The sequence below is a fragment of the Cryptomeria japonica genome, chromosome 8 (genome assembly GCF_030272615.1).
Source record: "Cryptomeria japonica chromosome 8, Sugi_1.0, whole genome shotgun sequence".
Taxonomy (NCBI): Eukaryota; Viridiplantae; Streptophyta; class Pinopsida; order Cupressales; family Cupressaceae; genus Cryptomeria; species Cryptomeria japonica.
The window spans coordinates 282,172,636-282,199,662 of NC_081412.1; the positions used below are offsets into that span (position 1 = coordinate 282,172,636).

A 27,027-nucleotide genomic window follows, 5' to 3' on the forward strand; every position below is an offset into this window, starting at 1 on the left:
CCATCATTAAGAAAAAAACAAACAGAAAAATATAATTGCAAAACATGCTGTTTATAACAGAAAATAGTCTAACCTGGCCTTCAGAAGCATTTCCTCCAACATCGAGAAAGTTGGCAGGAGTTCCTCCATGTAGTTTTATGATATCCATTGTAGCCATTGCCAAGCCAGCACCATTAACCATGCAACCAATTTCTCCATCCAATCCAATATAGTTTAAGTCAGCTTCAGCTGCTGCAACCTTCAGAAAATGAATACTGATAAATATTTGTATCACAGAGTAGCAGGTCATATTTTTCACATCATTATCCAGCATGAACAATTTCTCTAACAATACAGAATAAAAATGTGGAATTCGACTCCAAAACACCAGTACCAAAATCAATTCAATAATCATAATAAAGGCATTATCTGTTTTAAAGATTTAAGGAATTAAAAAACTTCTCTTAAAATCAGAAACAAAATTAAAGCACTGTAGTTTCTCAGACCACACAAAAAATATGATGGGCAGAAAAGCTCCATAACAAAGCACAGGTGGTCAAATCAGTTATAAAATTGCAGGCAAGGTATCAATTACTTAAAAGATTTAAGAGACTGGTAAGCTTCTCCTAAAATCTTGAATAAAATCAAAACAATCCATTTCCCACATTTATGTTCAATTCCTGCATAAAAAAGACAGACTGAGGACAAATATTAATACCTCTCTTGGATCCTCTTGAGACTTATCACGGAGCTCAAAAATTTCTTTTTGACGATATGCAGCATTATCATCAAAATTCAGTTTTGCATCTGCAGCAACCAATTGGCCATCTGTAGTCTCTGCAATAGGATTGATCTGCTTGGACACCAGATGCAGAAATTAGAATAATCCTAGATTGTTCCAGTATAGCTACACAATCACATTCATCTCGCCACAAAACAGATTTACTGGGTATGTATCCATATCTACCCAATTATCATAAATTTCTGATGATATTCTCTTGTATGTATATAAAAATCTGCACCTGCAATTTTTGAGGGTCTACACCTTTACACTGTGCAACCCAAGCCCCTCTAGCCTTTGTTCATTATAAACAGAGGCAAGAGTGACAATAAGGATGAAACAAACATGCAAGGTTGAAATGTCCAAAGGAAACAAAGATGCATTACTTTCAAACTAATAAGCCTTCTTAAGTGCAAGGAACATGAATGCAAGTGTAGGCACCTCAAGAAGTGTACAGTCCGCTTCACAGAACAGCTTGTACAGCTTTTTGACCTGATCTATTGATGCATTTCTATCAGCAAGTGTAGGAGCCAAGCCATCTACAACTTTTGCAGCATCTTCATCTGTGATCCCTTTGTAAATGTCAATAGGGACCTGTTATTGCATTCAAAAGATGAGTTGTTTTTAATCGAAAAGTCTAAATCACTTAGAAAATAAAATTAAAGATAGTTTGAAGAAAATCCTTATGTAAATTTCTAATGACATCATTTGATATTTATGAACCACACAAGTTCCAAAATTATCAGAAATTCAAAACATATATTCACACAAGACATACCACATGATCTGTTAAAAACTTATATGAAAGTAAGTCAAAGAACGGTAACAACACAAGCACAATATTAGAACTTTTTAAAGAATATCATTTTAACATATGTTGCCATTACAAGGTTTTATAATTGATAAGAAAGGAAGTAAACTATTATCCTAATCTGAAAGCAAAATAAGCGCAAGAAATCTACTCCGCTAAATACTTTCTCAATAAAAAGCACTTCATCTGGCCTGATTCAGAACTAAAAATTAAAGCAGCACCCTTAGAAGATTTAAAAGTTTTACATATAGGGATTTGCAGAAGGATCATTAGTAGCTCTCAAAAGATGCCATTGCCAGTTAGAAATATTCTAGAATTCAACAAGAGCCAAACAAAACAGTAGCAACATAACACAAATGCATAATTATATTCTACAGATTCTGAATCTAGAGAGTTTAACTCAATTCAAATCCCTTCAGGATTTTGCATTGCCTAAGCTATAAGCTATGGTGTAAGGTTGAGACCTGCAAGCTTTGAATACAAGAGAAAAGAATACAAGTTTTAAGAAAGCTTCAAATGGCACTGTGAAAAATACACCAAATTTTATAGAATAAAAACAAAATTTTAGATTATAAAGTAAAAGAAGTAACCTTAATAATCATGTCAGGATACTTTTCTGCAAGGTCTTCAATGCTGGTACCACCCTTTTTGCAAGCAATTATGACCTGTGTAAACATTGCTCCTCAGTATTCTTTGCAATTGGCAATGAAAAATGAAACAAATGCATTTAATACATATTGTAATCAAAACAACCATCCTTAGAATCAAAATTTAGAATAATCAAATATGGATTCACAAACAAAATTTCAATTAAGACATACAAAGAAAGAATGGGTACAGTTGCAGTAAGATGCACATTCAAGTTGCCACTACAATTGCCGAGTGCTCAAGCACTCATGAATTAAACAAGGCTTGTTACAAAAAAAAAAGCAGAACCAACATCCTTAGGAACTTGGCCAAACTTTAAAAAAAAATTGAAAATTTGAGAGTACTCATTTAACTTACCTAAACTAACAGAATTGTACAGAATGACTAGGTTGTATATGAGATAAATCAAAAAGCTTAAAAAGACGAAAGAAGAGGAGCACTTGATTGAATTGATTTATTCAACAATATACTGCTGGTAAAAGATGAACTGTTAATACCTCTGAAAAAGGCCTGCTGCATGCAACAATACCATTCTTTGGCAAATTTGGTGAAGATACTGGAATATCATTGCATGACAAAATAGATGAAAAAAGTTGACATTTACATTTTTTTAGATAAAAAGAGAATTGAAAGAGACTCTGGGAACTCCTGTATGCACCATGAAACAGCTGCAAATGTACCGGCAACGAGTGAGAAATCTTAGAAACAGGGAGGGTTTCCTGGAAGCGTATTTGCATGTTTGGGATGATTCCAGGAATTCCTGATGATCTTATCATTTTTGAGATGTTAATGGGATTTCTGTTTCAATTTCAGAATCAGAAAGAGAAAAATGGGGACTAATATTATGTTTCTTGCAAATTAGGGTATAACCTGTTAGATTAGTTGTTTTAGAGGTGGGAATGTAAATGTTGTCCATGTTGTGACCTATAAGGCTTCCAATTTGTTACTACTGAAAGGAATGTCATGAATAAGCACCCAACAATTTAGTGGATGCATGGGGCTATACAAACAATAGACTACATTCTAGAGACCCACGTCAATAGATTTGTGTTCATGAACAGATTTGTTGTTTGATCAAAAATTAATTTTTGAGCTCCTGCAATGTCTGATGAACTACGACAAACATTTTTGCCAAGCAAAAAATCTCGAGGCATTTTCATGATTTTCCATAATCTTTCCTACTTCACCAAGAAAAACAAACTCCACTCATTATGCACTCCTTTAGGTAGGATCACCAATATCTGTATCACGTGGAACTAGGAGCATCAGCACCACAAAGGGTTTGCATTCATGCAGCAAAGATGCAGAGAAAGCTATTGAAGAAGTCAACATAGAAAATGTGGACAGCAGGCAGATTGCTATTGACTATGTCACACCAAGCCCTATGCGCTTTGTCATGATTAATTCCTAGCTTACTCTTCCTCGACATCATAGCACTCAACGTGACTCAGACCCATTCCAATGGCAAGGACCTTTGATGCAATAGCATCCAAGTTGACAAGCAATCTTGCATCTCAAAAATATTTGCAAGTTTTGCAGTTTTGGCTTGAAATTTTTGCTTGTACTCTTGTTGTTCATGAGTTTCAAGTTTTGCAATCAATGACCCAACTAATAGAAGGCATCACAATGTCTTTTTGCCCTCTTTGTAAATCATTTGTATCCATTAGATTTTGTCAATTTTTATAGCATAAAGTTCAAAGAATGCTACACAAGAAGTCCACCAAACGTTGGACTATCTTGCATCCACAACTAATCCTATTGTTTTGCATACCTTTGCATTACATGTGATCATGCAAACAATATTTTCCATCACCATTAGTTCAATTATCCCAATTAAGATATTGATGATAACTTGGGTAAATTTAGCTTTACCCTTCCATTCAACCATTTTCAAAAACATTGCACCCTTTGGGCTCATTACAATCACAATGAGCAATGGTCTATTTCTAACATTCTTTCATCCATCACAGATGATAGATATTCCTAATATATTCACTGCAAAGTTTGAATCATCTACGATAATCTATCAATAATGAATCTTTTTTTAGCCAAAACAGTGGTCCAAACCTTCTCATGGTCTATAGACTTTAGCATTATTTTGGCACCTCATTGATTAAATGTAATACAAATTGCAAAAAATACAAAGACTGCACCACATTATGATTAAATGTAATACAATTTGCAAAAAATCAATAATCAATGTTCTAGTCTATATCCACTTGACCCTACAAATTAAATGAGTTTTTGAAGATTCCGAATTGCTCCTGCTCCTTTTATCACTTGTAGATGAGCCTAGTTGTGGATGCAATGATGGAATCTATTTAGAGTTCCTTGATGAAGCCTTCTAAAAGTAGTTGGCCTTTATTTTTTATGCTCAAACAATAATATTAATTTCTTTCTCTCTAATATTTGCAATTTTTGTAGGTCATAACCCCTTCCTCCTTCAGCCATCAACATATAGACCAAGAGATTCAAAACCCTATCCCTATTTTGTGGCAAAGGTGCCCATGAGCCTTGAGATATGAAGCTTTGTACTCCTTTAGGCACTCCAAAAATGTTCATTTATAACCTCCAACACCTTGAATTCGTCAAAAACGGTGACATATTTCCGCAACAAACATGTAGCATTGAGTTTGATCCACTTGATATTCTCTTCACTAACATTGGACGATGATGATGCCATGATTAATTATACTATAATAATTAAAGTTTTGATATAACATAAATAATTATAAATTGAATTAACTCTAATAATTTATATTTATTATTATTATAATTTCACAACTACTAAACCAAGGATACCCGGGGACACGATGTTGGGTGAAACAAGTGAGTTTCGGGGACGGGTACTTGTTCGGGGACAAGGGGGCGTTGGAAAATGTTTCCTTGGCATTTCAAGTTCACTGCGAAAAATGGGAAACGTCTCTAGTCTGCAGGGATGGCTGGCCATCCCCCTCCTTCCCCCGGACATGTGAACTTTTTATTAAAAAGAAAATGCCAAAACTACAAAAAAAATGCATCCTTTCTTATTCATTAAGTAGGCCCCACACCTGCAGCTCGCCCTAAATGAGCAAAAAGATCTAATTTTTCCATTGTGTTGTCAATTTGTTGAGGAGAGCAAAAAAGGAGAAAGAAGCAGCAGTTGCAAGAGAGAAAAAAGAGAGGAAACAGCAGGGTTTGAAGGAGCATTTTGAAGCATTGAGACAACTCCAAGTAAGTCCATTGTTCCATTTTTTGTTTTTTCGTTTCAAAATTTTTTAGAGTTTGAAGAAGAAATGTCCATCAAATGTCTGATTTTTATTTTTTTTCCTCATATTTCAGTTCTCTAAACATGCATTACAGTGATTACACTCATAAAACATGGCTAGCAACAGTGATGATGAAAGTATTGACCAAGAAGAAGTTAGAAGTGAAATAAATATAACTAGAGGTGGGAGAGAGGGTGTTGGGGGTGAAGCACAACCACAAAACAGATTTGAGTGTCCTTGGCTACCTTAAAACCCTATGCACAAGGCCCTTTTAACCCCCAAAAACCTCTTCTTTGCCGTGTTCATCCCATAGATGTCAAAAAGAAACACTCAAGAGGGAGTAGGGTATGGTTAAGTCACATATGCAATACTGATTTTAGAGGGAGCTACACAAAGGTGTGGTCTCATATCTTGGGTGTTTCGGGCAACCGAGTTAAATTTTGTAAAGAATTAAAGGAGCATGAGAAGATAGAGTGTTACAGATTACATATGGAGGCAGAAAACAAGTGTAAAACTAGAAATGTGCCAATGCCAATGCAATTTCCTTCACAACCATCTACTTTCAGCCTATGTCATCCAGTGGTAGTGCTATTCATACTATGGATGCCAAAAAAGGAAAGAGGAAGCCTAGTGATAGTGCACAGCAAGGGTCAGTTTCAAATATGTTCAATGTGCAAGCACGGGAAATGACAGAGACTTCCATTGGTGAATTTTTTTATGCCCATGCCATCCCATTTCATGTGGCCCATTCTTATTTCACAAATATAACTAATGTTGGTTCCTCTTTTGTACCCCCTGGAGATCATAAATTACACACTACCATCCTTACAAAGATTATTCTAAGGTAAGTTTGGTGATGGAGGCCATGAGGAGTACTTGGATAAGCACAGGTTGTTCTATTGTGACGGATGGGTGGACCGGTATTAGATATCAACCACTCATCAACATCATAGTCCCATGCACAACTGGCTCTTATTTTCTTAGAGCCATTGATTGTTCAAGGAAACACAAGGATGCAGACTTCTAGTTTAGCATTTTGAGAGAGGCCATAGAGGAGGTTGCGGCCTCAAATATTGTTAAGGTGATCACTGATTCAGCACATGTGCAAGTTGGCTGGCTCAATGATGTAGGGTGCTTGCAAGCACATCTTTTGGACTCCTTCTTGTGTTCATGTTCAGAAGGACATAGGGAAATTAGATTGGGTAAAGGAAGTGGTGACACAAGCTAGAAACATTCAAATATTCATTTGCAACCACCATACCTCACTTGCTCTCTTTAGGACTTTTTCAAAAAAGGAAATTCTCAAACCTGTGGAAACAAGATATGCCAGTTACTTCATTTTGTTAGAGAGGATGATTGAGGTGAATGATGCTCTACAATCGATGGTGGTGAATACAGAGTGTGGAATAAATGGCCTAATGCAAGCACTGCTTAAGGAAAAGTCATCAAACAAAGGATCCTTAATGATGATTGGTGGACCACTATGAGGTAAAACATTGCTGATTTTCATATTTTATTAAAAAAAATCTAATTTTTTTATATTTTAGTTTTATAGTTGAATCTTTCAAAGTTTCTAAGTTTCCTAGTTGTCAATTAACTTACTCTTATTCTTTAATCTTATCCTTATTTGAAAAATTTTTTAACACTTTGCAGATATGTTTGCTCTATCATCTTGCTTGTTGTAGATGTCATCAAATATGTTGATACGGACTCTTCTAATCTTGGAGAGATATATGAGATTTTTGACAGCATGATTCAAAACATGAAGTAATTTTGGCTAAGGATCAACAATTGGACTTATATGAGGAGTATATTAAGCCCATTGTCATATGGAGGTGGAACACTATGAACACTCCACATGAGAGCCTTTTGCACTAAATCCAAAATGGTATGAGCCTAGGGATGGAAGGTGCCCTCCTTTTGATGATACCGAGGTGAGAAGTGGGTTCATGTAGACACTTCAAAAGATGCATTCACTTGAGCAAGCCGGTATACTTCACGAACAATGGGTTGCCTTCTCAAATCTTGATGGTCCTCTCTTCAACATACCAAAAGCGAGGGTGGATGGAGCAATAATGACACAAAGAAACCCTATTGGATGGTGGCAATGGCATGGGGCAAATGCACCAGAGTTGAGGATGCTTTCCATTCGCCTACTTTCACAAGTTGCTAGTTCCTCTACTACAGAGAGGAATTGGTCTACATATAGCTTTATCCACTCCAAGAGGAATAGGCTTATCTCTAGACAAGCGGAGAAGTTAGTCGTTGTGCATAGTGCTCTACGACTTAGGATCGTCAGGCTCCAGAGTATCGACAAAGTCCGGCTTTACGATGGGATATTAATCTCAAAGATGCCACCCAGGTTGATGAGGACAAGGCACATGAGGGATTGGTTGGGGTTCCGTTGGACGATGCAACCTTTGAGGTTGAGGTTGATAATGGCTTTTGATAAAGATTAGGGGCAGCAGCAAACTTTCTTTGTTTTACTTTTGACCCTTGAGTCTCTTGACTCTTTTAAGACTTTTTCATGTTTTGATTTATGCTATTTTTCATTTTGTTCAAACTTGCAGCCTTTGGGCATTTTGATATTCATATAATTATATGCATATTGACACGGATTATTGAGTCTAGATTCAATGGAGTATATTTATGAATGTATGAAATTAGAATTTGAAGGCAATTTGAATTAACTATAGTTACATAGTATATTAAGTTACAATAAACTTGTAATTTTCAATGTCAACATATGAATATATTTAAATTTTGAAATTTCCTATTTTTTATATAGTCCTCCCCTCTGATGTCCCCTTAGTCCCCTAAAATGGCAAAAAAAAATCCATCCTGAAAACTCGGGGTAACATAGGAATAAACTAAATATAAATTTAAAAAGATATTAAAATTTAAATATTATTTATTATTTAATGTTTATTATTTTGGATTTTACTATTATTTATTATTTATTTAATTTATTTGTTTACATAAAATTAAATGTATTAAAATTTAAATAATAAAAATCAAATCAAATACTATACAATATCTAATAGATGTTGGATTGAAAAATTGCCATTAGGTTTTAAATTTCATTACAAAATTATATATTAGATGATGTATTTGATGTAAATGTGGACATCTTTGTTTAATCCAAAGGCATGCATTTACAAAAAAGCACAAAAGGTAGATGATTTATTTTATGCGAAGGTGGGGAAAGGACATGGCAGCAACAAACATATCATATATAGCAATATGTTAAGGATTGCTGCAATCACATTCACAAGAATATGCCATTCATACTCATTGAAAAGAGAAGGAAAACAAAAGCATTTGTTTAACTCTATTCATGTTATTCAATCTCTACTTACCCCTCTAGTTGTGCCATTCAACTTTTGCTCATGCTTCTCAGCATCTTTGCATACTCATGGGACTATGGTTCATTTGTCTTCTCGCAACCATATTTATGCAAAAAAGTAGGGTTTTTTACATTTGATGGTTTGGATTTTTAATTTTTTAAATCTTCACCTTGATATGACACATATAACCATGTTGTCAAAACCACACATATTTGGTGCAGCAAAAAATTGTTCTCATTTTGGTACAAGCAAGCATGATAACCAAGTTGTATCTAGGTTGTATTGAACCCATATAAGTACCAGGTATGTAGATATGCATACAAGGGGAGGGAAAGTGGCATATCCAGAAACCCTAATTAAACCATCATATCCCTTCTCCTCACTACAAGCCACGTATGTGAATGATACAACTCACAAAACAACCTAACTAATATAGGCTTCAATAATATTTATTTAAATCTATCACTCATAGTTGGCAAACTCAATGAGTTTGACAAAAAAAACACTTGCCAAAAGCATTAAAAATGCAAAACATGAAAAAAGGCAAAAAATACATAAAATTTAGTCAAAATACTCACAATTTTTCCCTATAAATGCATGAAGAACACTTCCTTACACAACAATTGGAGAGCATATATTCTTCACAAAAATGTGTCAAATACCTAATTTCTTCGTTAAGTGATCTCTTCTTATATTAGAAATTTGATTACAATGAGGGGATTTGGGAGTGGATACCAGAATCGACAACTTAGACAATTATCTTTATCACTATCATAATATCATTGATCAATGATAAAATATCATACTATCGAAATCAAAGATTCAAATGACAGTATTATTATGAAATAAAATACAACCTTCAATGTTGCATAAGAAAGGTAGACAACAAATCGGAGGTCATTAATTTGATTAAGTCAAAGCCACAAACACATCCTTCAATGTCGAGTGAGAGCTAAAAAGGAAAGCCAAGATTAGAACATTAGAACCTTTCCCCAAGTTTTCACTAGACTAGGGAGGCGGAAGATGTCAAATGTTGTAACATGCAATTTTTAAGAATTATGATGATGATTTTCAAAAGCAATCATTATAAATTCATAATAGTTGCCAGCTAACTACTGTCTCAAGATTTTATATGATGATGTGATTTTGTACTCAAAAAATGATAATTGATTGTTCGATAATTAGTAATTACAAAAGGAGACAAAAGCTCGTTAAAAAGAGATTATAAGAGCTCCTTATAAAGAGATTATAAGAGGATCTTTCAATAACGGAAACGATCAAGAATAGAAACACGAAACATAGAAAGGAAACATCCTAAAACTAACTAAAGACGAAAAACATAAATGGAAGTTTCTAAATACTAACTAAATGACTAAGATAACCGTTATACAACGTTATGGGGAGACGGGGGTACTTGGAAACGTGTTGATGTGTTTTTCATGCACATGCGAACACAGAATAAAATACCAAGGTATCTTATCCTCTCTTGAACAAAGCTTCCCTGAATGCTGAAGATCTCGCAGAAGGATCAATTGGAGTAGCTCCAAGGTTCTTGTATGTAGGATCTCTACTTGTGGATAAGCTCTTGCGGTATGATGTGATTTGCTGGAATCACAAGGGGACTTGCGTTGATGACCTAAGCATCTGATTTACTTTGGATATCACTGGAACATGGGTCTTTACTGATCCTTGATTTTTTTTTAAAAAGGAAAAAAGGATAAGGGTTGGAGAGGAATCTAATTCTAATGCTAAGAATGTAGGAGCAATGGATGACCTTTGATGAAACTCTAACTAAGTCTTGCTTTGACATGCTATGATCATCTCCACAAGGTTAGTGCGATCTTCTAAGGATAGCTTTATGATGTTCAGATCACCGCTACAAGCATAGACACCGTCAGGTTGATGCATATCAATGAAGAAGCGATAATTGAAGTTAAGCTTAAGTTGAATGATTCTAGTTGACTACGCAAGGCAAGTTTGCAATCAACAAACCGCTAGTAGTATGGATATACAAATTTCACCATTGATCATACAAATTCCTTCCATTCATCTAATAACATGAAATTAAATTTGAGAAGTATAGAGACCATGCAAATTATCGAATCAACACATAGAATTCACCATTTCTTCAATGAAGTTTACATGTCTTTTGCAACAATGTCTTGACAACAATCTTTGCCTTCTCTTTCTACTCTACCCTAAAAGCTAATTGCTCTTGAACTACCACTACTGATTATTGACTATCTCTAACTATTCCCCCGACTATTAACCTTTACAAATGAAGAGCCAGGGCTTTATATAGAGAGCCCTTTACAAATTGATGGCTCTGATTGACTTAGAATCAATGGCTAGGATTACAAGATAGAAACCCTAATTAGGGTTTGTTATAACAAACTTCCTTAGCCAATCAGAAAATTACATTCACTGGGTGTGGACCAATAGGAAGTAGGGGTAGGTACACCGAAGTTTGTGCAATCCCTGATAAATTAGGTACATTGAATCTAGACATGCTAAGGTGGACCAATCCGACTGGAGGAAAAGTGACTGGGATGCCACCTTGTCTGACGTTTGTATCTTGGTTGATCCTTCTTTGTCCTTGATGCGATGAATGATGCACTACTTGATTCTCTATGTGCTTGATGAGGCTTCCTTACTGTCAAGTTCTTCTTTCTCTGGTAGCATACCTCGCCTTGAAGTGTTGGTAAGGTCATTCTTCTCTTGTCATCATGTGGTTTCTTCATGTGGTAGAATGAGGTCTTGAAGCTAGCTTGCAATTCCTCGAACACTTGAAGTCTTCCAATGCTTTAGAAGCACCTTGAGTCCTCCTCCATGCCTTTGAAGTGTCCTTGATAATGATGAGACTTGAAGAGGTCGTCCTTGTCCTGGCCTGGACTCCCTCGAACTTGATTTTGTTGGTCTACAAAACAAACAAAAGATGATTAAGTATACATAATATATTCATTCTAACATAGCATTTCTTACCTTAAATCATCAACAAGAAGACATTAAAATGAAGTTCGCTCAAGATCCTCCCCAGGGACAGGCCCTATAAGAATTTCGCTCTGGAGCGAAATTTGCATTTTAGCTCAAATTTCATTATCTCCTTGCCTTGAACTTCTTTTGACCATTGAATCACTTTCTCCTGAAGACATCATTGATTTGACCTCCAAAAAGACCAAAAAAGAGGATTTTGGTTTGGACCTTGGCCAAGGACAGGACCTATAAGGAATTTCGCTCTGGACCCTTTGGAAGGGTCAGGAGCAAAATTCATGTCTTGAGCTCATTTCTTCATTTTTTCAACTCCAATCCACCTCAAAAGGCAAGGAAACATCACTTCACTTCCATCCACGCCATAAGAACCAAGGTCTTGACCTCATCTAAGGGGGAAATAGGTGTTTTCAAGAATTTCACTCTGGACCCTTTGGAAGGGTCAAGAGAAAAATTCATAATTTAGGACAAAATCCTTCACTCCTCCACTTCTAATCACTTCCTAAGGCAAAAACATGTCAATCCACTTCCAAATATGCCCAAGGAACTAAGATGTTGACCAAAACAAGGAAGGAAATGAGGTTTATGGAGACTTTCGCTCTGGACCCTTTGGAAGGGTCAGGAGAAAAATTCACAATCTTGGACAAAATCCTCACTTTTCAATGTTTTCAATCACTTCCTAAGGCAAGAACATGTCAAAACCTTCCCAACATGCCTTAGAAACTAAGATCTTGGTCTAATCAAGGAAGAAATGGGTGTCTTCTAGGAATTTCACTCTGGACCCTTTGGAAGGGTCAGGAGCAAAATTCACAAATTAGGTTGATTTCACACTCCATTGCCTCAATTTGCCTTTAAGTTTGATCAAACTCACCTCTCCTTGCCACCATCAAGTCCATTTACCATCTACTTAGCTCAAAATCTTCACTTTTCAATGCCTTGGGCAAAATAGAGGGTCAAATGAGGATTTCGCTCTCGACCCTTTGGAAGGGTCAGGAGCGAAATTCTCATTCTAGGTTGATTTTCACCATTTCGTCGCCTCAAACCTCTTCTCAAAGGCAAATATGCATCAAAGCCTTCCCAACACGCGTTAGAAGTCAACAAATTTGGTCATATTAAAGAGAAAAATAGAGGAAAAGTGGATTTTGCTCTGGACCCTTTGGAAGGATCGGGAGCGAAATTCTCATTTTGAGCTAATTTCTCACTTCCCTTCTCCTTCTCATGCCTTGGACATACTTTGTTAGGCTTCCTTCCATCATGATCAAGTGAATTTGCTCCTCAAGTTGGCATCTAGTTCAAGATTTTGTGAAGAAATAGGGTCTTATATGAATTTCGCTCTGGACCCTTTGGATGGGTCAGGAGCAAAATTTACATTTTGGGTTGATTTCTGACTCCATTTCCCACATTTCTTCATTCAAACAAGTGAATTGCCTTCAATAATACCTGGGACATGGATTAGCTCATGACTTTGGGCAATGTAGAGTGTCTTATAGAGGAATTCGCTCTGGACCCTTTGGAAGGGTCAGGAGCGAAATTCCCATTCTTGGCTCAATTTACCTTGAATTGGACTTCACTTTGCCCTAGACTCAACCTTTTGATGTAGTTCCTTTCATATCTTTGCAAATTCTCTCAACCACTCACTGACTTGGGCGAAATCTCAGGTCCTTTGTGAAATTTCGCTCTGGACCCTTTGGAAGGGTCAGGAGTGAAATTCTTGATTAGCTCAAATTTCTTGACCTTTTCATCAAATCATCAGGTCTAGACTTGTCCAAGGCGTCTCCAAAGGACAAATAGGTCAACTTCCCATGAAATCATGCCTAGGACTTCATCTTTCACCTATTGGATCAATCTTAAACCCTCACAGATGATACTGACTCACAAAACTTCACTGAGTTCCTCAAACTCAGGCTAGCCACACCTAGAAATAAGAGCAAAACTTGACCTGGGGAAGGCTTTCAAAGAAACACTGACCTGAAGCATCCACTAACCCACCCTAGCTCAAGCAAAGCCTGCTATCTTAGTGATCCCTCTGGCAACACCTAAAATGCAAAGGCTAACAGACAAGGACCCTAAAAGACCTAAAAAGCAAACCCTAGAAAGCAAAAAGCAGGGGTCCCCATTTGCAATGGGGCGATGTGTGAATAAGTCACAACAAGACGTTGGGGACTAGTACGGATATTGGTATGGCTAATTTTCAAAAATAGGAGACCCGCCAAAATTTTTCATAAAAAATCGTAAAAGAATTCTGGAAATAAATTCCAAGTAAATGCCCACAAATTTATTTTTTTAGATTCGTCAAAAAGACTTAACCCACTTTGATACCATGAAATGATAATTGATTGTTCAATAATTACAAAAGGAGACAAAATCTCCTTAAATAGAGATTACAAGAGGTTCTTTCCATAATGGAGATGATTGAGAATAGAAACATGAAAGACGGAAGGGAAACTTCCTAAAACTAACTAAAGACGAAAGACATAAAAGGAAGTTTCTAAATACTAACTAAATGGCTAAGATGACTATCATATCAATATTACACTATTATTTTAGTACTCAATTTATATTCAAATGAATCAAATTTAATAGAAAAGACTTTTGTACTCATTCATGGACCCCTTGGATATATTTTGTCTTTGAACTTTGCAAAAAATGATTGTTGTTAGAGAAATTTTAGCAACTTTTTCGGAGTCTACCAGCTATGCTACAACTTCCTAAATCCTCATTAATATTTATTTATCACACCAAAATGTTATGAAGAGATATTTATTTCTAACAATTGTGACTTAAACACATTAGCCTCAGAAACACATGATCTAGTGGTCATTTCATTGAAAAGTTCATACTAATAGTCGAAATACACATCCTATAAAATTTCATACAAATCATCTAGTAATAAATATTTAAATTTCTACTATGGCTTCATGAATCACTCTAACAAACATCAATTTTAACTCACTTCAACAACTGATTCAAAGCCACAGTGAACATATTCTAAAACTCGACGGGATAAAGAAAATGTACGAGTCATGACTACAAAACCTATGTTCCCCCTTGCTACGACATAATGTTTATCCTCATTAGAATTAAGAGAGACAAATAAACATTATTCCTTTCGGTATCATTTTCCATTTCCTATTTCAACCGGAAGAGGATCCAACAACCTTTTAAGGATTTCAAACTATGTCTCTTACTGGTTGTGCATGTCAAACACATCTAATTCTAATATGACAAGTAGTATGTTCCCATAAAAAGTCTCCACTGTAGAATAAGTATAGACTCTCTAAATCATAATGTTCTTAATTTCTCAGATGCAAGTTCTGGCGCATAAAACATACATACTCTTCCATCATCTCAACAATATGCACAAATACAACCATGATAGAAACTGAATAAATAGTGGCCCAAAGTAAACATGCCTCAAATAACAGCAAACAGATCCAAGAACCAAATTAAATAATGCAAATCCTTATATATCTACATGTACGATTGATTTTGACACTATTAAATATATTAAAATATATTTACAGAACACAAGATTATATTGCTGCAAAAAGAATAATATCGCATCCTCACACACAAATCCATGGTTGGGAATGACAAAGAAAAGAAACTTACAGGACCAGCAGTTACACGATCAAGGGTAATAGCAAAGTACATTTCATTAGCAAGAGAGAGCTTCTGGCACAAGTACACCTGAAAGCCAGATAATGCATGTTACTCTATCACTTCTGTTTAAAATACAATGAACGCAATAGAAAAATTTACCAAACCAAAATAGCATCATCTACAAAGGAGATCACTGATAAGAAAAGGGATATGGGATGATAAAAATGTATGAAATGCAAACTAAAGAAATATGAAACCATTTAAAATTTTGAAAATTTATTACTAAATCACAATATACAGATCACGTTTTAATATTTTATTAAACGCTTAAATGTCAAGAGTACAAACAGCTAACCAAGTTCCTACCTTACAAATAAAAACCTAATATATACATGATTGTATGATGTATCAACTGCTTGTGGAAAATCATAATCAAACTCTTCTGAAACATATCATTTTCATTTTGGCTCATCCAAGTTTATAGGCAGTAATAACAAGAGGGCAGTGCACATGAAACCTTGTGATACCAGTATTGCCTTCACATGCATGCATACATGTGCAAGTACAAAGTGTGTGTGGTTATCAGCAGCCATTGTGTATGTGTAATTATGTGCATCCATATGCAGAAATATGCATGTGCAAATGTGCACATGCATGTTTGCAAACATGCACACACTAGATCAGTAGGTCAAACTGTGGTACTGCTTTGCAACAAGAGAACATTGCAAACAACTAGTGCAATGTCACAAAATTAAAAATACTAATGTACAGCTTGCACTAAAACTTCAATATACAACAAGTCCAAAGCTTTTGAGCTTTGTTCCTTTTTACTCTAGTTGCATTCTTGTTTTGTCTGTCATTATGTAACGTCCCCATTAGTTCTGCAAGCATTGGTCAGTTTTCAAGGTTTTCCATCGGTTTCCAGATGCACTGCAAGAGTTCCAATGTTCTTGGTGAGCTCAGTAAATCAATTTCAGTGGGTTGTGACAGCAGTTGCTATTTATAGCAAGTGTTTGCACAGCACCTATCTTTCTAGGTTTTTCTAGGTTTGTTCTCTTTGGTCCTTAGAGAACACTGCTATTTATAGTAAATGCTTGCATGGCACCAATCTTTCTAGGTTTTTATGGGTTTATTATCTTTAGTTCTCAAAGAACAATGCTATTTATAGTATGTTCGTGTCAGCATCAGTTATCGCCTTTCAACTTCAATTATGTTCCAACAGGATCAAATTTCTACTTCTGGTGTCTTGGCGAAATTCGTAAGGTGGTGAAATTATATTAAATATTTTCACTGTTTAAAAAAGTGACTATATAATATTTAACTAAGTGTTAATATTTTGAAAAGTTATGTCCCCAAGTTGGACACTTAGGCTATGGGCAACAAAAGTTGTTTTTAAAAAAAGGTTTTTATGGGGGCCTTTTCAAGGAAATAAAATATTCAAATATTTTAAATGGCCTCATTTTTCTCTCCAAACTCTATATGTTGGAGTTTAAACTATCATTTCTACATTTTGAGTTTGCACACATACAAAGATGATGTTGAAATGAGCTTTGGAGTTCTTCTTGGAGTTGTTGGGAAAGAAACCCTCTAAATTTTGTCTAGTTTCAATGGTGAAAGACCCTTTTCAAGGAAATAAAATATTCAAATATTTGAAATGCCCTAATTTTTCTCTCCAAACTCTATATGTTGGAGATTAAACTATCATTTCTACATTTTGAGTTTGCACACATACAAAGATGTTGTTGAAATGAGCTTTGGATTTCTTCTTGGAGTTGTTGGGAAAGAAACCCTCTAAATTTTGTCTAGTTTCAATGGTGAAAGACCCTTTTCAAGGAAATAAAATATTCAAATATTTGAAATGCCCTGATTTTTTCTCTCCAAACTCTATATGTTGGAGTTTAAACTATCATTTCTACATTTTGAGTTTGCACACATATAAAGATGTTGTTAAAATGAGCTTTGGAGTTCTTCTTGGAGTTGTTGGGAAAGAAACCCTCTAAATTTTGTCTAGTTTCAATGGTGAAAGACCCATGCTAGGTGGTTTACTGTTCAATCAAAGAATACACTGATTTTGCTTGAGTTTTTGGTGATGTGGATTTTGCAAGATGAAACTCAAGTATTTTGAATTGGACTTCAGGATTTTTGGTGAATTTCGTGATTTTAGGAGTTCTGGTTGCATTTGTGAGTTTTGGTACGAATTACATACCTGGCCATACACTTCCAGCCACAGGTGAATTCATATTTTGGTTCGTATCTCCTTAAATATCACTTATTTGCTTCTAGGCATTGTTCCATTGCACTTCCCTCAGCTGGGCAACCAGGTTCAGTGGGTCAGTTGAGGGTTTTGGTGTGATTCTGAATTTTCTTGGTGAAATTACCCTAGGGAAGGCTAGGTAGCACATGAGGATTTTATAGGGTAAAATCTGCTATTAGTGGCTGCAAATTATCATCTTCTGTGGCATTTGGGCATTAAAAAGACAAACTGGAGTTTATTTAGCAGTTTGGGGGAAAGTATAGTGTCTTCGAACCATTTTGTTGAATCGCCCTTGTGTTTCTGAATGGGTCAGCTTGCTGGAGCAGAACTTTTGAATCTCAATTTCAGACAATGGGGGGAGAAAAATAATCAAGGAACATTGTTTCTCAGACCTAAGTTCATAAGGAGTCTTGTGCATGGTTTGGAAAGGCTTTAGAACCTCATTGAGCTCTTTGATTTGGTGCAAAGATTAAACTAAAATCGATTTTCAGACTGGTTGCTTACTGTTCTCTTCAAGAGATTGCTGCTACAGGTTTGTTAGCTTTGAATGTTGTCCATTTTCTGTTAGTTTGCATTGTGATCGGTTATGAGTTATTGTGAAGACATGGTTATTGAGCTCTTTAGCATTATCAATCTCATATACATTGTAATCTGCAAATGTTTATGAAACAAAAATGAATAAAGTCAAAACTTTTCCTATCAGGAAACTGTTTATTATTCATTTCTTGTTATCAGTCAAAATTGCAAACAATTTCAAAAAAAACAGGGGTACTCATTACATATAAATGCTGGTCCATGACTTCATTCATGAAACTCCTCAAAGAAGCCCTTCACAAAGTCATGTGTTGTTTGGAACCAATATCTAGAACTCAAGCATCATACAAGATTTGTTCAACTGAGGCACTATTGGAATCATTTCATGTGAAAAGAATGCATTGGCTTGCCAGATATCGCCTTCAGCTGGTTGTTTGGCAACACAATTTTTTGTTAACTTCACGAATTCCTTTTCTTCCACATTTTCTGCAAAACATATTTTGTCTACCATTTTTGCCTTGTCATCCATTGATTCCTTGTTCTCTTACCTTTTTTTCGTTCATCTCCTTCAAAAGATATAACCGTGGTGATAAGTTGCTTATCCTTTTGTGTGAAAATAATGAAATACTACTAGGAGTAATAGAAAAATATTTTATATTTCCAAGCTGCACTAGAAGCTAAACAACCATCTAGAAGATAAAGAACATTTACATATTGTTAAATATGTATATTGTATCTGATTTTATAAATGCTATGAATAGATGAATGGCAAACCTTTCATCGACTATTTTTTCTAGTTCTTCAAGTCCTGTTCATCTGTCAATCTTTTTTTGCATTACATTCTCAGACCTGACATTGGTATCAAAGCAGGTTATTTCCTATTTTCCATTTATTGTTCAAAGACATTATATGATGGTCAGCCATCCTTCCACAAGAACTATTGAAGAAACAGATTAAGTAAGAAGTAAGGTTAAGTTGGTGTGAAGCTTGAATGAATTCAATGTCCCTGGTGTGGCGGTTCTACAACGAGGCTTCCCACATAATTTGTGATTATTTCTATTGCTAGAGCAGCCTAAGCTTAGCTTTGACCTTTTGCCTGTGACACCTCTATTGATTACTAAGAAACGTGAATCACAAATGTAGATATTTTTCAACTATTATTGTTCTACAAAGGCCAAGATCAAGAAGATTGTCCTTAGGTAGCGAAAATATATAACGTATTGGATAATTTCTCTATGGTGGGCTCGATTTATGGACAAAGGAAAAAATCTCAATGGCATAGATATATTATATCACGAGCCACGATATTTAATTATTATTCTCAATTGACAGGTGTTCAAAATTAGTTCATAGAATACACTATTTGTTTTGCGAGATATATATCCCCAAGATTATTTATTTACAAATGACTAGTGTCATTAAATCCACAGTTGATATTTTGTGATTTTGTTGGCTGCTCACCATTGCAAATGTGGTGGCATGATGAAATTCTATTGTTGCAGACAATGATATTCTAAGACTTTTTTCAAAGACCACTCATAATTTTGTGGGGACTTTAGCATTTTAGTTTGGTGATAATCTTTGTCTATGGTGAGTTTGGCAATAATGTAGAAGCTCAAGCATCAAAGACAGATGGCTACAAGTGACGTCTGTAGGAGGCAAAGAAAAATATGACATGTTTAAAATGGGAGCAATAGTAAGTTGATTCAAAGAGAAAACCTGCCACAAGTTGCACAACATGAAGAGTCAACTCCACATGCTAGAAGTTAATATGTAAAATGATGGGTGAAGAAAAAGATGGTATCAATAAAGCATCTTGAGAATGCAGCAATACCACAATAGCCACCTCTATGCAACCATTTGTCATACCCGATGGCTTGCAAATATCTCTGCTACTAACCTGGACTCTTCTACCATTGTTACTGTGCCTTCCCGCATTGTCAATGTTTCATTTCTTTCTCAACTGTGGCTCCTTTGTCGCTCAAAGTTTCAAACTATAAGTATTCTTTCTTCAAACCTTTTGGGATATAGGTTTTGAGTCTAGAATTTCAGTTTCAGGGAGCGTGTCAGATATATTCTATGGTTGTAAAGTTGGGGATGATTTTAATCGTGAAGTTGAAATAGTTGAGGGTGTTTTAAAAAAATTCATTATAAGTCAAGCCATTGTGAATGAACTATTGTAATTGATACCTGATATAATTGCTACAATGGCATCTGTGGCCCTACAAATTTATTGGTGAAAATGACATTGCCGTTTTCATTTTCATTCCCTTTATTCCCCATTCATTGTTATTGTAAGATGTAAATTCTAACTGAAGGGAATTTTGATTTCTTTCTAAGCGAGTCCCAATGAAAGGCTGAATCCTTTTAACGCGTGCTACCTATGTGTCACATACCTCTATATTCACATGGTTTAACATCACTTTCAAGTTTCAACAACTAACAAGTATATCAAAAAGAGCAAGCTTCTCCCACATACCAATGAGTATCTCGAAAGGGTATGCATATTGAGAGGTTTGGTATACTAGTCTTGTAGTATATAGAAAGGGCAACTTCGTGGAGTGATGAGGAACCGATTCATTTCTACTTGACAAAAAAATCGATAAGGTGTTGTGAATTGTATTATCTCCGAACATTATCAGTGGAACCCAATTTGAAAGTGTAATCATTGTAATCAAGTCCAGATGATACAACATAGGCATGTTATCTTTGCAAAATGTTAGCAACAAACAAGAAGTAGAGATAATATTTGTACCAAATACCTGTATACAAGCCTAAGTATGGGACTCAATCTGGTATGGGTCCCCATCCAGGTGAATCCAAGGTACTACCTGGGCGTCTTGGTGCGAAGGAACCACAAGATATTGAGGCACCTAGGTAATACCCTCAACATACAAAAGCTGAACTCAAGCATACCTAGTCAAACCCACGGGCCTAGAACACCCAAAAAAAGCAAACTTTTTAACCAAAAAAACAAATTTATAATTTTGCACTCCTCCCAACAAATGTATTCCGCCCTAATGCATTTGTTTCAAATTTGCAAGTCATTTGAAAAACACAAAGTACCAAGAAGAGAATTTTTTTTCTCCAAGCTGCCATTGTTGGGTTTCGAAGGTTGCTTCATTTTTGTTTGAAGGTGAGAACTACGAAGGAAAATAATTGCATACAGCAAAAGCATAGAAAACATTGCATACACCATCAAAGAAAACTCCCACCACCAATAATAACTACATACAGCAAAAGCATAGAAATCATTGCACAAGGAATAAATTAGCCATTAAAAGTGAGAATAAAGTTTTCAATTATTTTCAAGTTTAAAAAAAAAATTTAATTAAGTTTTGAACATTGTTTTGAAATTTTTATTCATAGAAGTTACAATGTCGAATTTTATTTTTTTCAATTGTAGTGTTGTTCATTTGTAATGTTTTTCATTTTAGGTTCATATAAAATTGCTTGAAGTGCTAGTTTGGCTGCTTCAAATGAAAAGAGTTCTTTTAAATTTGATATAGTGACGCCTCTTTGGCGACATACCAATAATGGGAGTTTTCTTTGATGGTGCAGCCATTGTGGAAAAGAGTATAAGAGCTCATATTTTCAAGTTAAAGCTCACTTATGTGCCATCCATTTACAGGGAATAAATTTTTTTTGGTGCCAAATAAAAGATTTGCCAAAGGACCTAATATTGGCTTATATTAAATAACAAGAGGATGCCGACACAAGAAGTAATAGATCAAAGTATTTTGCACATCTTCTCGTCATAAAAAGCCGACAAAAACCTCCTAATGGCTTCACACAACCAACTGGCCCACATCCTTTCATGCCAATGCCACCATCTTTTGAAGAAGAGAATGTATTGTTTTCATGAAAAATGAAGTCAGAGAGGTTGCAAATCAAAGCATTGTTGGTTGCGTTCATGGCAAGGGGCTTCCTTTCAACTTTGTTAGATCACCTTATTGGCAAGATATGGTGAATACCCTTTGCAATACACCTCCTAATTATGTTAATCCCAAACACGAAAAAAGTGTGAACCACCTTATTAGGGAAAGAAAAAGCTTCAGTACAAACATCATTCTAAGTGATAAAAGATACATGGCTAGAAACAAGCGTTTCCATCATTTCTAATGTATGGAAAGATTGCTAAAATAGACCATTGATCAATGTTATAGCAATGTGCCCTAAAGGGGCCATATTTTTTAAGGCACTGGATAGTAAAGGGCACGTAAAAGATGCAAGTTTCATTGCCAATATCCTCATAGAACCCACTGAAATGGTGGGGACTGAAAATTGTACAAGCCATGACAAACTATGCAAAACATGTAGAGCAGATAGATCTATAGTGAAGGCTACATATAGTCACATTTTTTGGACACCATGTGCAGTCCACTAACTCAATCTAATATTGCAAAAGATTGGCATACAAATTGAATGCATCAAACAAATCTACACAAAGGCCAAGGAAATTCAAATGTTTGTGACTGATCATCATATGTCATAAGCCACATTCAGGACCTTCTACAAGTTGGAGTTGTTGAAGGTAATTTAAATTTTTTTTAAATATATTTCTTTTTTTTATTTTTTATTGTTGATATGCGATGTTTATTTTTTATACCATGTTAGGTTGCCAAAACATGATTTGCATCTCATACAATCATCTTAAGACGACTTTTGAAGGTGTGAGAGGCCTTGATTTCTATAGTCTTCGACAACTTGTGAAATGTATGGAGGTAGTCAAGCATAGAATGAGCCAAAAAAGTAAATGAATTTATCCTAGATGATGAGTGGTGGGCTCGTGTAAAATATGGTTTGAATTTCATTCAGCGCATCATGAGCATGAGTAGGTTTGCTGATACTAATCGCCCATGTTTGGGTGAAATTTATAACGGCATGGACTCCATGGTGGAGAAAATAAGAGCAACAATACAAGCCAAGAAACATGACCCAACAAAAACATTTTCCAAAATTGTCAAAACGATTATCATTGACCGCTGGAACAAGATGACCACCCCCTTAAATCTCTTAACATTTGCTTTATCGCCAAAGTATTATAGAAAAAAAGGTAATTCCATAGACAAGGAGGGAGGCATCATATAGAGATGGGGAGGTTGCTTCTGGCTATAAGGCTGCATTTAGAAATCCAAAGTATTCCCTTGAGCGGGTTTTTAATCTGCTCTTCTAAACAAATAAAGGAAAAGTGCTAGTGAGTGGTGGTATCTACATGGTCAAGAATCCATTTTCTCGCAGCGTCTTGCAATTAAAAGTCTCTCCTAAGTATTGATCCTTTTATTTTTATTTGTCTTGTTTTTCATTGATTTATATCATGATATATATTACATTTTATAATAAAAAAAATTTATAATTCATGTTTTAACATTTAAGTTTTGATTCTTGATTTATAAAAGTAAATACTGAATGTTGTATGCAAACTCAACAGGTTGCAAGTTCTTCAGCTGAGTGGAATTGAAATACATACTCCTTCATCCACTCAGTCAAGTGCAACCGTGTGGTTGCAAAAAAAAGCAAAGGATTTGGTCTATATACACTCCAACCTTCAACTCTTGTTACATAACAAACTTGAATTCAATGAGTGTGACAAAGAATTGGGATCTAACCCCTGAGTATGCTGATTTAGATGATAAAGTTACACAGCTTGTTGAGGCCTCTATAGATAATGCAGCTTCTACACTTGACACGGCTAGTGGGAGTGGCAATCCAATTGATTATGGTTCAAATGAAATGAAAGCAAATGATAACCTTAAAGCTTCTAATGAAGAAGAATATGAATATTAAATATTGATTGTAATTTGAATATTGTTGTCTAATGACATTTTGAGACTTAAGTATTTTCATTTTTGCAAATCATGAATGAGGTATTAAATATTATATTTATTGACAATTATGAGTATCATTTTCTTATAATTTATAATTTTGAACATAACATACATATAGATTCTTGTACCCGTACCTGAACCAACAACTTGGGCTCTAAAGCAGACTCCAAATTCTTCAAAAAATGCACTTTTTAATTTTTTTATATTAATGTGGGGGGATATATTAAGAGTCCCCAACTCTTAAGCTAGAAACAAAATTACATGCTAAAATTAAATGCCTACTTCAGATGCCCTTAATGGATTGTAGAAGGCAAAAAAGCAACTATTTTGGAGGTGAGAAATCCCCCAGCGACCCATGCCATGAAGACCAGGTGCATCACTTGAATGGTCATCACATGGTTTAGCACACCACCACCAAACACCAGCACAGTAAAACCACTCAAAAACTTCCAATAAATCCTTAGGGTATGAAACCAAAAAGAGTTTTCATTACCAAATGCAAGCCTTGACAGAACATTGTAAGGGAGTCAAAATCCATTATGAATTCTTCGAACTCAAAATGCATGGCCTTTCATTTCGTACCAACCTATCCCTCATTTGTGGTCACTTGTTCAACCAGGTTGAGACTTGTTGCCTCTGCCACTGCCTCATCCTCTTGATTGACAGATTGGCTGGAAGCAACAAAAGAAGCTCTAACCAACCCCTTGCCTCTTCAAATGGCACAATATGAGAGAGTTCATCTAAAAAGCCAACTAAAATCATAGCTTGAAAGCAGAGAAACCCATTTTCAGCCAAACCATCTTCCCCTAAGATGCTTTTGACATGATTTAGCAATATTAAATTTGTGCACTTGAATATCTTTTGCAAGCCATTAAGAGGCCACCAAACATAGCCAAAAGGAAACCCAAAAATCCAAGTAGACACAACAGCACAAGCAGTGCTCCAAAACACAATAGTCTCTTAAGAAACAGCCACCAGCCTTTACAAAATTATGAGCTGCCAAAATTCCATTATAATCGCTCACACATGTTAGGAGTTAAGATGCAACAGCCTTAGTCAAATTCTAATGAGGCATATTAATCCTTATACCATCAAATGAATTTAGGTGTATGGGGCAAAAGCTATCCAATCATGGTGGCCAACCATTTTCAATAGCTTTATCAACATCATCCCACTCAAACACATAGGCGCTTTCTAAAATTAATGGATCCAATAATGATTAGCCAATAAGCCCACCATTTTATTTTGTTCCCTCAAGCAATGGGAAAGTGAAACACAATCAAAGCACCTGCATAATCCAATAGCCTCCTCAAAAGGGGCATTAATCTTTCAATTTAGACATTCAGCTTTCTTCAAACCACGGATCACATTCATTGAGTCCCCCTCTACCATGATTTTACAACAGCCCTGCAAAGAAGCCATTGACAACCAGCAATAACCACTTCCCAATCTGCCACATTATTTGTTTTCTGGCCTAATGCAAGTGATCCGCCCTTAATGAATTCCCCTATTGAATCATTGTCTAAGTTCAACTTCTGGAAATCATGCACTTGATGTTTCCATTTCTACAATCTCTCTTTTTTCTTCCTCACTAATAGCCCACCAATGGTAGGAGGCACTCGGAAACTCCAAACTTGAAGAATCTGTTTTCCAAAACTAGACATGGAATCTACCACCTTCTGTATATCCTATAGAACATATTTGAAGATGGTACATTCTATTTGAGCCCAACACCTTTCCTCAAAGAAAGGAATTCTTTTCAAGTCCAATGGTTCCTTTCTAATCACAACACCCAAAGAACACACGAGATGCATCCTCCACAAAGACCATCCAGCTAAACTTCAGCTTCAAGAGTGACCTAGATCAAATATTTCTTGAATAAGGCCAACGGGGAAGCAAATGGTCCCCAGTTTTGTTATACATATATCCATACATCCATACATACATATGTACATGCATCCATACATCCATACATCCATACATACATCCATGCATACATACATACATACATCCATACATACATACATATGTACATGCATCCATACATCCATACATACATCCATGCATACATACATACATACATCCATGCATACATGCATACATCCATTCATCCATGCATACATGCATACATACATACATCCATTCATCCATGCATCCAGATTCCATGCATACATGCATTCGTCCATACATGCATCCATGCATACATACAACCATGCATCCATGCATCCATGCATCCATCCGTGCATACATGCATACATACATCCATACAACCATGCATGCATGCATACATCCATCCGTACATGCATCCGTACATCCATGCATACATACATGCATGCATACATACATGCATACATACATGCATGCATACATACATATATTACATACTATATATTATAGTAAATTAAAATTATGGTCTATTTACCTTATATTTTTAGTATAGTCCTCGCTTATGGCACCAGTTTATTTATTTATTTTTTAAATTTCCATCACTTTACAAGAGTTGCAGGGGGATTTTTAGATGCCCCATACTGGAATGGAATTATCAAGCTTCCAACTTCTTCCCCATTTAGATATGAAGAAGCTGTTCTGTTTTCTGACAATATTGTACAGTCTTGTCTATTTTCTTTGCACAAAAGAGTGGTAAGAGATGGGAGAGATCAAGATGGAAGGGCTGATAAAAATGGTGGTTGTTCTTGTGCAAGAAAACCAATTGTTTGACCAAATGTTCAGCACTTGATCGCCCTGAGTGAATTGTATAGAAGGAGCCCTGTAGTTACTAAAATCTAACATTCTTTTCAAGTTATGAACATCCTGGCAGTTACTTCTGTGAGTAAGCTCAACATTTCACATTCAACATTCCAAGCATCACTCAGTGCATTTTATACAAGAAGCTAATATTATTATTTTGGTGTCAATGGCTGTACTTGCTAATTCAACACTGCATGCAAAAGATGGTTACAACTTACAATATTCCTTATCCCTGCAACCCACTGGTATATAGATCGA

General features: G+C 35.6%; 1 protein-coding gene across 1 annotated transcript in view; it reads right to left on the reverse strand.

The window, feature by feature from the left end:
• LOC131035867 (succinate--CoA ligase [ADP-forming] subunit beta, mitochondrial) overlaps nucleotides 1–27,027 on the reverse strand; it is a 111,902-nt gene that overhangs the window by 31,186 nt on the left and 53,689 nt on the right. The window contains exons 5-9 of the mRNA XM_057967616.2: nucleotides 15,415–15,492; nucleotides 2,162–2,236; nucleotides 1,202–1,354; nucleotides 698–832; nucleotides 74–238 (exon numbers count right to left, since the gene is read on the reverse strand). Of these exons, the coding sequence (XP_057823599.2) occupies nucleotides 74–238; nucleotides 698–832; nucleotides 1,202–1,354; nucleotides 2,162–2,236; nucleotides 15,415–15,492 (606 nt within the window). The remainder of the gene's footprint in view (nucleotides 1–73; nucleotides 239–697; nucleotides 833–1,201; nucleotides 1,355–2,161; nucleotides 2,237–15,414; nucleotides 15,493–27,027) is intronic.